Genomic DNA, 12,119 nt, shown 5'->3' with positions numbered 1-12,119 from the left:
ACTCTTTGGTTTTTAATCACCTATAGACAGGGTAAAAATGACACACCTAGTTCTGAATTCAGAGCTTGGTTCTAGAGTAAAAATTCTTCAACTATTTAGCTTGGACTTTAATTTTTCACAAGGTTTCACCAAGTTTATTATAAACTATCTTTCATAGGATATAGGTTTGCCCCCACCGCACCCCACTTTCATCATGACCGTAGAGAACATGTCACTTCTAAATCTACCTTTCCAGCATTTTCCAACTCCTTACTTAACTTCTTCACTTGCAGGTCTAACAGACATCACAAATTTAACATGTCCAAGTCAGAACTTTTGATTTCCTACCAACAATGTCGATTTTAACAAAAAGTCTTATCATTTCAACTTCTAAATTATATCTCAAATCCATTGTAACTTCCTTCCATCTCCACTGCCCCCACCTTAAAGTCGCTCTTTTTTTCCCTGCATTATTGCAATAGCTTCCTATTTGATTTCTCCGCTGCTACTCTTGCCCCAGTAAGCCAAAACAAGCCTTGAAAAACATTAAATCAGATCACTCCTGTGCTTAAAATCCCCCAGTGGTTGTCCACTGCACTTACAGTAAAATTCAAAGCATGGTGGCTCTTTGTAATCTCCTACTTTCTGATCTCGTCTTGTCCTACTCTCACACCTGGTGCTTACGTCGGGCTTTTTCATTTATTCTTCCTTCACTAAGGCTGATCTTCCTCCAGGTCTTCACTTTGGTGGCTCTTTCTCATTATATCATGTCCTCATATCTAACACTGCTCCAACCCTGCATCTGCCCTGTATTACGTTTTTTTTTCTTTGTTTTGAGGAAGATTAGCCCTGAGCTAACTACTGCCAATCCTCCTCTTTTTGCTGAGGAAGACTGGCTCTGAGCTAATATCCATGCCCATTTTCCTCTACTTTATACGTGGGACGCCTACCACAGCATGGCTTTTGCCAAGCAGTGCCATGTCCGCACCTGGGATCCGAACCGGTGAACCCTAGGCTACGGAGAAGCAGAACGTGCGAACTTAACTGCTGCGCCAGTGGGCCGGCCCCCCTGCCCTCTATTACTCTTTATCCCATTGCCTCGCTTTATTTTTATCATGGTATTGATAAATATCTAAAATTATCTTATTTATTTTTATCTATCTCCTATACTAGAATACAAACTCTATGAAAGTAAGGGCCTTGTCTTATTGTTGCTGTCTTCCCAGTGTCTAGAGTCAAATATTTACTGAATGAACTCAAACCAAACACAACACAGATTATGGAAATGCAAAAAAAATGCCTTCAAAGTTCATCATTTTAAAAGCCCAGAAAGAGGAAGTTTATCTTCAGATTATCTATACTATGCATTGCAAGAATAAAAAGAGTATTGCTTAATTTCACAAAGTAAATGTACTTTAAAAAGGAAAAAATTTTCTTCAGTTATAGTTTTACAAATAAAATATGTCTTCAGCTAGCCTATTTAAATTTATTTATCTGTTTATCAGACATTTAAAATACAAAAAGCTTGAGGCTAGCCCAGTGGCCTAGTGGTTAAGTTCAGTGAGCTCCACTTCAGCAGCCTGGGTTCAGTTCCTGGGCGCAGGCCTACACAACTCACTGGCAGCCATGCTGTGGCAGTGACCCACATACAAAACAGAGGAAAATTAGCACAGATGTTAGCTCAGGGACAATATTCCTCAAGCAAAAAGAGAAAGATTGGCAACAGTTGTTAGCTCAGGGTGAATCTCCCTCAGAAAAAAAAAGGAAGAAAGAAAAAAAAGAAAATACAAAAAGCTTAAAATAAAAATTTAAGTCAACATTCCTACTACAGTTTTATAACAGAATTTCTTCCCCCAATAACACTTGGATATTAAACTTAGAAATGCTTACCAAAATTTTAATATTGCTGAAAATTTGGTATAAAAATGAAGGTGACACATACTTACACTTGGTCCTTGGGTTTCCTGCAGCCATTTAAGAAGGTGGGTCAAAGAGAAAGTTTTAAAATAATTAAATATACTCTGTGTCTAAAAATACATTAACTTAACCAAAGTAGTTAAATTTGAAGACAATTTAATACTGAAATAACTATTTTCTAGTTATCTCAAATAGGCTGTTTAGAAATTCTTAGGTTTTTCAACTTAATTTTTTTCTTTTTTTGAACAGCTTCATTGAGATATAATCACATACCATACAATACACATTTAAAGTGTACAATTTAATGTTTTTAGTATAGTCACAGGGTTGTGCAATTTTCAATTTAATTTTAAAATGCAGTTGATTGGTTTCTTTACATTTATATGTTTATTATAGAAAATACAGAAAAGCATATTAGAAGAAAAACTACTTTATGTACAGATAACCATATTAATATTTTGGTATATTTCTTTCCAGTATTTTTCTTTATGCACAGCTTTCTAATGGACTTTCCATTTTTAGGTTTTTTGCATAACTATGTCATACCTAGACTTTTATATCCAATTTTTGCATTATAAATACTTTCATACATTATTGTAAACTTTTTAATAATAATAAACTTTTAAAGTTTACTGAATGCTTGTTATTCACCAGGCAGTACCCTAGACAGTATTAACTATTTAATACTCTGAATAACCTAAGAGATTATTTGCATTTACCAATGAAAAAAATGAGATACTAAAAGGTTAAGTAACAGGCCAAGGTTATACAGGTAGTAAGTGGTAGAGCAATAAACATAACACAACAAATTGCATAATATTCCAATACAGTCATGCATCACTTAATGACAGGGATACATTCTGAGAAATGTGACCTTAGGTGATTTCATCGTTGGGAACATCATAGAGTGCACTCGCACAAACCTAAATGGTATAGCCTACTACACACCTAGGCTATATGGTACTAATCTTATGGCACCACCATCACATATGTGGTCTGTCATTGACTGAAATATCGTTATGCTGTGCATGACTGTATTATGAACCACAATTTACTCAACCATTTTTCTATTGTTAGACATTCAAGATATTTCTAATGTTTTACTACTATAAAGCTATAAAACATCTGTTTCCTTTTCTATCATTTTTTCTTTTCTTAGCATTTTATCCTTGGACTAAATTTCCCAGAATAAGTAAATAAAATTCCCCAAATCACTCTGTCAAGGGATATGAGATTTTTTTTTTAAATGTGACTTTTTTTTATTGAGGAAGATTAGCCCTGAACTAACTACTGCCAATCCTCCTCTTTTTGCTGAGGAAGACTGGCCCTGAGCTAACATCCATGCCCATCTTCCTCTACTTTATACGTGGGATGCCTACCACAGCATGGCTTTTGCCAAGTGGTGCCATGTCTGCACCTGAGATCCGAACCGGCAAACCCCGGGCCACGCAAGTGGAACGTGTGCACTTAACTGCTGTGCCACCAGGCCGGCCCCAGGATATGGGATTTTTTAAGGCTCCTGATACATATGATAAAAATGCTTTCCCAAAGGGTTAAACTGATTTCACAGTCATCAGTAATAAGATGAGGCCATTTCACAACAGCCTCAATGACTATTGTGTTTTATTTTTTAAATCTTCAGTAATTGTTGCTTTAACTTTACATTTCTCTTATTACCAGCAACGTTGAATATTTCTTTATATCTGTGCATCAGTTTCTTTTCTTCTTCTGGGAATTGTCTGACGTCATCTTGAAAATCAAGTTAAGAACTGTTCTAAACCTCAACTGATACTTAAATATAAATGCATTTAGAACATGAGGATTTCCCTAATAGCAAACATTTGACTTATTAATATTAAAATCCAGCATAAGTCTCACAAGAAATATAAGTACTCTTTATCTTATTATATTACAGAAGCACAATCCTTACATTGGTTTTTAAAAGGCATGAAACAACTTTTCACTTACTTCTTAAGTATTTTCTGAACTGATGACTAAATTTAACTGGTTTAGAAAAGTTGATTACTATCTATCATTCTTTTTGATAACTAAATCTATAAAAGAGAAAAGATTTCTAGGTATCACAAAAGGATATAATAAGGGTTTTCTAACAACAAGGAAGCCATTCGGGCTTCTTTAATCATAGGACGAGCCATTAGTGTTCGTCGTCTCCAGTAATGCTAAGGAAAGAAGAGATGACATACTTAAAGAATATAATCACATCTGTTAAGGACAGTATGTTAACAAACTAGGGATTAAAGGGTTATAATAAAGTCTTACATGATCTCCTGTTCCAGCAAGATGAATGCATACGGGTCTATATTTGCTATTCCATTCTTTAGGCACAATAAATTGGAATCTATTTAAAATAAAACATCAGTGAAATTCTCTTTAAAAGACTTGTAATACAAACTTCCAATTTTTTTTTTTTGGCACCTGGGCTAACAACTTGTTGCCATTCTTTTTTTTTTTTTTTCCTGCTTTCTCTCCCCAAACGCCCCCTGTACACAGTTGTATATCTTAGTTGCAGGTCCTTCTAGTTGTGGGATGTGGGATGCCGCCTCAACATGGCCTGACAAGCGGTGCCATGTCCGCACCCAGCATCCGAACCCTGGGCCGTTGCAGTGGAGAGCCCACGAACTTAACCACTCAGCCACAGAGCCGGCCTCCAAACTTTCAATTTTTAAAAGTTTCATAATTAAATTATTCAGGAGAAAAGACCATTCAGAATTTTGACATTCAAATTGTAATTGACTAATTAAACTAATATTTGCCCAAAGGCAACAAAGATGTTGTAAATTTGCTTTGTGTTAGGATATTAAAATATTCAATTATGGGGCCAGCCCCATGGCCTAGTGGTTAAGTTCTGCATGCTCTGCTTCAGCGGCCTGAGTTCAGTTCCCGCGCCCAGAGCTACACCACTCACTGGCAGCCATGTTGTGGCAGCAACCCATGTACAAAATAGAAGAAGATTGGCACAGATGTTAGCTCAGGGCAAGTCTTCTTCAGAAAAAAAAAAAATCAATTACAATATAAACAGAAAATTTATTGTAATCATTTTTACCCTGTTCAATACCACAACTTTATAAATGCATAATGAAATTTTCTTATTTTGTAGAGACATCAATATATATGATTAAGTCTTAGAAAAAACAACTCTTCAGATAGCTCTGCTTTTTCTCTCAGCAGGAATAATGCTTGGCTGTACAAACTGTTGATGTATCCATAAAATGGCTTGTTATCTCTTTAGATTTTCAATGTGAAGTGTATCACAGGATCTGATTTATTAAAATTTTGATACTTGGAGGTAAAAGCAATCTATGCCAGAAAAAACAAACATAGTTTTCTCTATTTGTCTTATTATTATTGTAATATTTTGGTCCTCTCATTTAATGCTTTTTTCTATATGACTTCTTTTTATTGTGGTAAATTATACATAACATACAATGTACCATTTTAACTATTTTTAAGTATACAGCGCAGTGGCATTAAGTATATTTACACTGTTGTGCAACCATCACCACCATTCATCTTCACAACTTTTTTATCTTCCCAAACTGATTTACTTCTCTTTTTAATTTCCTTACCAGTTGGCATTTTAGAATTATTATCATAGTAGAATACTGCACTCTTGTCAGCTCAAGGTTTGCCCTTAGGTGGCTAAATTCTCAGGCAACATAAACCTCAATTCTGAGCTTACTTGGCTTGAGCAAGGGACAATATCACTAGTAACCTATTGTCAATAAATTGTTGAATGGAACATAGACAAGTAAATTTAGGATGGTTTGATGATTATTTCTGTTTGGTGCTCAAGGGAACTAACTCTTAATTTTCAATCTCGTAATCAAAACTACAATGTTAACAACATTGCTTCATTTTGCATTCTTAGCATTTGTCCTGCTTCTTGATATTTTGAAGATTGGGGGAAATTAAAACATTTTAAAATGTTTTCTGCAAAAAGCTGGACATCTTTGCTATTATTTGTAGTTTTCTTTTGTCCCATGGCAACGCATGTAAAGACTTCATTATTGGAGAATAGCTTTAAATTAATAGCAATCTTTTATTATAGCTCGAACTGACCACCCATCTAGTAGAGGCAGTCTGTCTGCTTAAATAATACTCTCTTCTCGCAGTCTTTTCCAGTGCTCCATGATGATGAGTACAGGCCATCTGAGCCACAGCAGATTGGGCCAGGTGTAAGCCAAATTAGGGCAATATTTGCTCTTTTGGTAATCTGGAATTAGGACATACTGTAGTTAGATCCTGTTGAGCTTTTGGACATGGAGGCTCTGTGGGGTTGTAGTAGCTATGTTCTGCCAGCTGCATGAGAAACGGAGAAAGCTAGCCTACCCACAGAGAAAATGGGCATGGGTTATAAAGCAGAGGTGAGAGACCATGAAGCACCCAGGAAAGGGACGTAGGGGAAGTATCTATGTATACTTGATGACTCCCCATTTGTAGCTTCCAAAATCTTTCTTTTTTTTAAATTGAGATGTAATTGACCTGTAACAGAATATTAGTTTCCGGTGTACAACATAATGATTTGATATATGTATATATTGAGAAATAATCACCACATTAAGTCTAGTTAACGTGTATCACCACGTGAAGTTACAAATATTTTTTCCTGTGATAAGAACTTTCAAGATCTACTCTCTTACCAACTTTCAAATATACAATACAGTATTAGTAACTATAGTCACCATGTTGTACATTACATCCCCAAGACTTATTTATTTTATAACTGGAAGTTTGTACCTTTTGACCACTTTCACCCATTTTGCCAACTCCCCATCTGTTCTTTGTTTATATGAGTTCAAGGTTTTGTTTTTTTAGATTCCACATATAAGTAAGATCATAGGGTATTTGTCTTTCTGCCTAACTTATTTCACTTAGCATAATGTCCTCAGGGTTCATCCATGTAGTCACAAATGGGAAGATTTCCTTCTTTTTTATGTCAGAATAATATTCCATTGTGTGTGTGTATGTGTGTGTATATCTTTATCCATTCATCCTTTGATAGACACTTAGGTTGTTTCTATGTCGTGGCTAATGTAAATAATGCTGCAATAAGCTTGGGGGTGGCGATATCTTTTTGAGTTAGCGTTTTCGTTTCCTTCAGATAAATACCCAGAAGTGGAATTGCTGGATAATATGGTAGTTCTATTTTTAATTTTTTGAGGAACCTCCGTACTGTTCTCCATAGTAGCTGCAGCAATTTACATTCCCAGCAACAGGGCATAGGGGTTCTCTTTTCTCCACATCCCCACCAACACTTGTAATCTCTTGTCTTTTTGATAACAGCCATTGTAACAGGTGAACTGACATCTTACTATGGTTTTGCTTTGCATATCCCTGATGATCAGTGATACTGAGCAATTTCATGCACTTGTTGGCCTGCTGTGTGTCTTCTTTGGAAAAATGTCTATTCCAATTCTCTGCTCATTTTCTAATTGATTTTTTTTTTTGCTATTGAGTTCTATGAGCTTTTTATATTTCGGATTTCACCCCTCATCAGATATATGATTTGAAAATATTTTCTCCCATTTCGCAGATTGCCTTTTTATTTAGTTGATGGTTTCCTTTGCTGCGCAGAAGCTTTTTAGTTTGATGTAGTCTCACTTGTTTATTTTTTGCTTTTCTTGACTTTGCTTTTGGTATCAAATCCAAAAAATCATCGCTAAGACCAGTGTCAAGGAGCTTACTGCCTATGTTTTCTTCTGGGAGTTTTATGATACCAGGTCTTACATTCACATCTTTACTCTATTTTGAGTTAATTTTTGTACATGATGTAAGACAGTAGTCTAATTTCATTCTTTTGCATGTGGCTTTCCAGTCTTCCCAATACCATTTATTGAAGAGGCTGTCTTTTCCTCATTGTATATTCTTGGCTCTTCTATTGTAAATTAATTGACTATATGTGTGTGTATATATATATATATATGGTGGATTTTTTCCTGACCTCTCTATTCTGTTCCACTGATCTATGTGTCTGCTTTTATGCCAACACCATAGTGTTTTGATTACTACAGCTTTGTAATATAGTTTGAAATCAGGAAGCGTGACACATCCAGCTTTGTTCTTCTTTCTCAAGATTGCTCTGGCTATTCGAGGTTTAGTTCTGTGGAAAATGCTACTGGAATTTTGATAGGGATTGCACTGAATCTGTAGATTGCTTTGGGTAGTATGGACGTTTTAACAATATTAATTCTTCCATTCTATGAGCATGAAATATCTTTCCATTTATTTGTGTCTTCTTCAGTTTTTTTCATCAACGTCTTATGGTTTTCAGTGTATAGGTCTTTCACCTCCTTGGTTAAGTTTATTCCCAGGTATTTTATTCTCTATGATGCGATTATAAATGGGATTGTTTTCTTAATTTCTCTGATTGTTTGTTATTAGTGTATAGAAATGCAGCTGATTTTTGTACACTGATTTTGTATCCTTCAACTTTATTGAACTTGTTTATTAGTTCTAACAGTTTTTTGGTGGAGTCTTTAGGCTTTTCTATATATAATATCATGTCATCTGTAAATAGAGACAGTTTTACCTCTTCCTTTCTAATTTGGCTTATATAAAATATATTTATAATAGTCTGTTTTAAGCTATAACAACGTAAGTTCAAATGCATACTATCGCTCTCTATTTTTACTCTTTTCCACCCCACATTTAATTGGGAATAATGCTAAGTAATTATTGTAATTAATACTAAGTAATTTGAAATAACATGGTGTTGATATTACTATAATTCTAAAAGAACATAAATAACTTACTAGTTTAACTTTCTGAATAAAATTTCTTACCTTGCAATAACAGATTCAGTTGGCATGATATCAGGCACATAGTGGGCCATGGGGGAAACAAAGTGTCCATCCAGGATCTTACAGTCTGACTGCTCTTCAATCTAAATGAAAAGTAAAACCAAGACGTACACACACAGACTAAGATATCTTCGTCTATCATAGATGTATTTCTATAAAAATGTTCTACTCAATGAAAACTTTTTTTCAGTGCCTACTTTGGTTGAAGGGCAGTCAGGGATGTGAAGCCCTCCCATTTCTACCCCTCCCCAACAATATCTCAAGTATCCAATTCCATAAACCTAGAAATATTTTACAGAAAAAAACATGTGGTTGCTTAAAAAAAAAAACTATTTCAAAATATATTTCTCTTCTTCTCTAATTTTATATCATTTTCTTTCTACCATTCTCTCAGCAATTAACTACATCCCATAACATCCTATGATGTCATTTAACAGTTGTTTTGCTAATAACTTCTAATGTGCTGATTCTTCAATTAGAGAACTTCACTGTAGTACTTACAATTCTTCTGAAATGTTGAATAATTCACTCTAACCCTCATGAGCCTAAAGATACAAAATGAGGCTCAAAAGATTCAGCCTTAAATATTTTCTTGTGTTTAGGCAAGTACTAAATATATGCCCCCAAATATACATGAATATAGTTACAAGCAACCAGTTAAGATACATACAGCTTTTTAAAAAATACTAAATGAAAAATCTATACTGTACTCACATTTTAGTGTTCATTGTTATTATACTCCAACATTCAACCTATTCTTGCCACATATTTATGTTAAACCAGAATTTCTATAATTGCATTTTTTCATTTAAATACCTTATCAATGTATACTGGATAATCACTTGAAACCAGATTCTGACATCTTTCTCGATTTCCAATCACCTTCCTGAATTCAAAGAGTCTATTATGGTAAGGGGGAAAAAAGGAAAAAATTCAGTATACCCGTTATATTGAGACTAAAATTAGCATGTCGAGTTCATAAGCCATATTAAAACTTAATTTTAATTGTTAGAGAAAAAGATTAGGTTGTTGTTTTTTTTTTAAGCTGGGCATTTTGTCTCAGAAAAAAAGTGAGAAATATCATTGTTCAGAAAGTAATTAACATATATAAGACTCAAAATTAAAGGCGCAAATCCTGAAAATTCATTTTCTTAAGTCCAGATATTCCCATGAGCTACAGTATATCCCAGCTTTGTAGTCATTACAAATTCAAGTTACCCCAGAAAGCTCAGTCCCTGGAAACTCTAACCAACTTAAAAATTATTACAGTTCAAAATCTAGTCTGTATTTCTGAGAGCTCTTTATTTTTAAATCTGAATTACTTTAAAAATAGTTCAATTTTGATTATATGGGTTAAAACTTAGCAATAACTAAAAAGATAAAAGAGAAAAGGAAATAATTTCATTTTTTATATAGTTTGATGCTTAGTTTGCCAATCAGTTTATATTTAAAGGATTCTGTAACTGAGATGAAATCTTAAATGTTTACTAAAACAACAAATCCAGAACAAGCATTCCAGACAAAATGCTTACCTTTTGAGATCCTCTGGCCTTCCCCATCCTCTGATAAAAAGTTTTGTGAGGAGAAGTCTCCGGTATAGAATATCTAACTTGCTCACACCCATTAGTAGCAAACAAACATCTATGAAACAAAATTTACAATGACTTTAAAATATTTTATTTTAGGCAAGTCAGTTTTCTAACTGTCTCTTTAAATATCAGGTAAAAATTAGACTGATCTGCTCTCTTAGCAGCTTTCAAATATACAATACCGTATTGTTAACTGTAGTTACCATGCTGTACATCACATCCCCAGAACTTACGTATCTTACAGATGTTAAAAGTACTCATCAGAAGAAAAAAAAAATTTGTAACTATGAGGTGATGGATGTTAACTAAACTTACCGGGGAATCATTTCACAATATATACATATCAAATCATTATGTTGTATACTCTAAAACTAGTACAATGTTATATATCAATTATATAGCAACAAAACGGGAAAAAATTAAAGAGTGAGATTAAAGTAGGAACTTTGGATTTATTCTCTTGGAAATAAGATACGAGATATAGAATAAAAGAACTGGGATGAAAGTAGGGAAGATGAAGTAGAGCCTGAGCTTCACCACACCGTGCATTCCTCCAGGGCAGGGTCTTCCCATCCTCAGCACAGTGACCGATAGTAGACACTCAATATTTGTCAGATAACAGTAGTAGTGGCTAATACTTTTGTAGTACTGTACTATCTGCCAGGCACCATTCTGAAAACTACAAACAAACACACATGTTCTTGTTTAAACTTCCCAAGAACTTATGAAGAAAGAGCTATTACCCCAAGATGAGAAAACTGAGGCACAGAGAGGACAGGTGATTTACCTAAGGTCACACAGCTAGTGGGAGGCAGAGCTAAGACTGAATCCCAGGCACACAGTTTAAGATCTATTATACTACACTGCCTGTCTACTACACTACCACGCATGAAAAGTAATAATTAATCAATGCTACTACTTGTGTACCACTTATCTATCTTTCCCAGTATTTCTAAGGGTTTTTTATTATCTACCTCTGTCATTTCAAACTAAATGGTGTAGTTTTGATTTATGGGCAAAACATGATTCAGGTTCAGGATTTATTCTACTTAGAAAGATGGAAAATGGAAATTTGCATTTCCATCAATGAGCTTTAATAAGTACTTATCTATTACTCTGAATGGTTTTTTTGGAACCACTACTTATGTCTTCTATTTTTGCTCTTTGATTTGTAACAAACTACAAGTTTAACTTAATGCTCTTCTTTATTTGCATAGGTATACAATATAACCTACCATCAACTGGGCTGTCACTTTATTGTTTTTATGACTGGACCAGCAAAACCAAATCGTTCATACTGCCTCTCACAATTCTCAGCACCAACAGCAAACTTTTACTAGATAATGTACTTGTTAGGCAATACAATCTATTGCCAGAGTATAGTTTTAGAGTTTTTTAATACTGCCCATCTCTCTTTTTCCCAATTTACAGGTGTTATTCAATTTTTACTCTTGATAAAAATTTGGTTTTGGCATAATAATGCTAGGAAAAAAACATAATACATCTCCAGTTTATAAATAAACTAGTATTCTGATTACTAGGCTCCTATGAATTATCATCAATCAGTAGACCATAGCTAAATTATTCTTGGATGGCCTAATAAAAACTTAAGTTTCTGAACTTTTAAGAATGAGTATTACTTTTTTCATTCATGCAACAACTATTTATTAAGTGCGTACCATATGCTGAGCATTATTGTAGGCCCTATGCTATAAGATGATCAGGGTTTGTTCTTGTTCTCATGGATCTTATATTTTAGTGGAGGAAAATAAATTATTTTAAAAAAAACAAAACAAAATAAGCAAGAATAGAT

At 34.2% G+C, this 12,119-nt stretch overlaps 1 protein-coding gene across 2 annotated transcripts in view; it reads right to left on the bottom strand.

Annotated features, from left to right (window-relative positions):
• ABHD18 (abhydrolase domain containing 18) overlaps window positions 1-12,119 on the bottom strand; it is a 37,629-nt gene that overhangs the window by 11,311 nt on the left and 14,199 nt on the right. For both annotated transcript variants that reach the window (XM_046656798.1, XM_046656799.1), the window contains exons 2-7: window positions 10,250-10,358; window positions 9,534-9,618; window positions 8,700-8,800; window positions 4,177-4,255; window positions 3,992-4,076; window positions 1,926-1,953 (exon numbers count right to left, since the gene is read on the bottom strand). In XM_046656798.1, coding sequence (XP_046512754.1) covers window positions 1,926-1,953; window positions 3,992-4,076; window positions 4,177-4,255; window positions 8,700-8,800; window positions 9,534-9,618; window positions 10,250-10,341 — 470 coding nt within the window. In that variant the 5' untranslated portion in view covers window positions 10,342-10,358. The remainder of the gene's footprint in view (window positions 1-1,925; window positions 1,954-3,991; window positions 4,077-4,176; window positions 4,256-8,699; window positions 8,801-9,533; window positions 9,619-10,249; window positions 10,359-12,119) is intronic.

The sequence above is a fragment of the Equus quagga genome, chromosome 3 (assembly GCF_021613505.1).
Source record: "Equus quagga isolate Etosha38 chromosome 3, UCLA_HA_Equagga_1.0, whole genome shotgun sequence".
Classification (NCBI taxonomy): Eukaryota; Metazoa; Chordata; class Mammalia; order Perissodactyla; family Equidae; genus Equus; species Equus quagga.
Note: the sequence above shows the minus strand (reverse complement) of the source record. Positions and strands in the feature narration are given on the sequence as shown.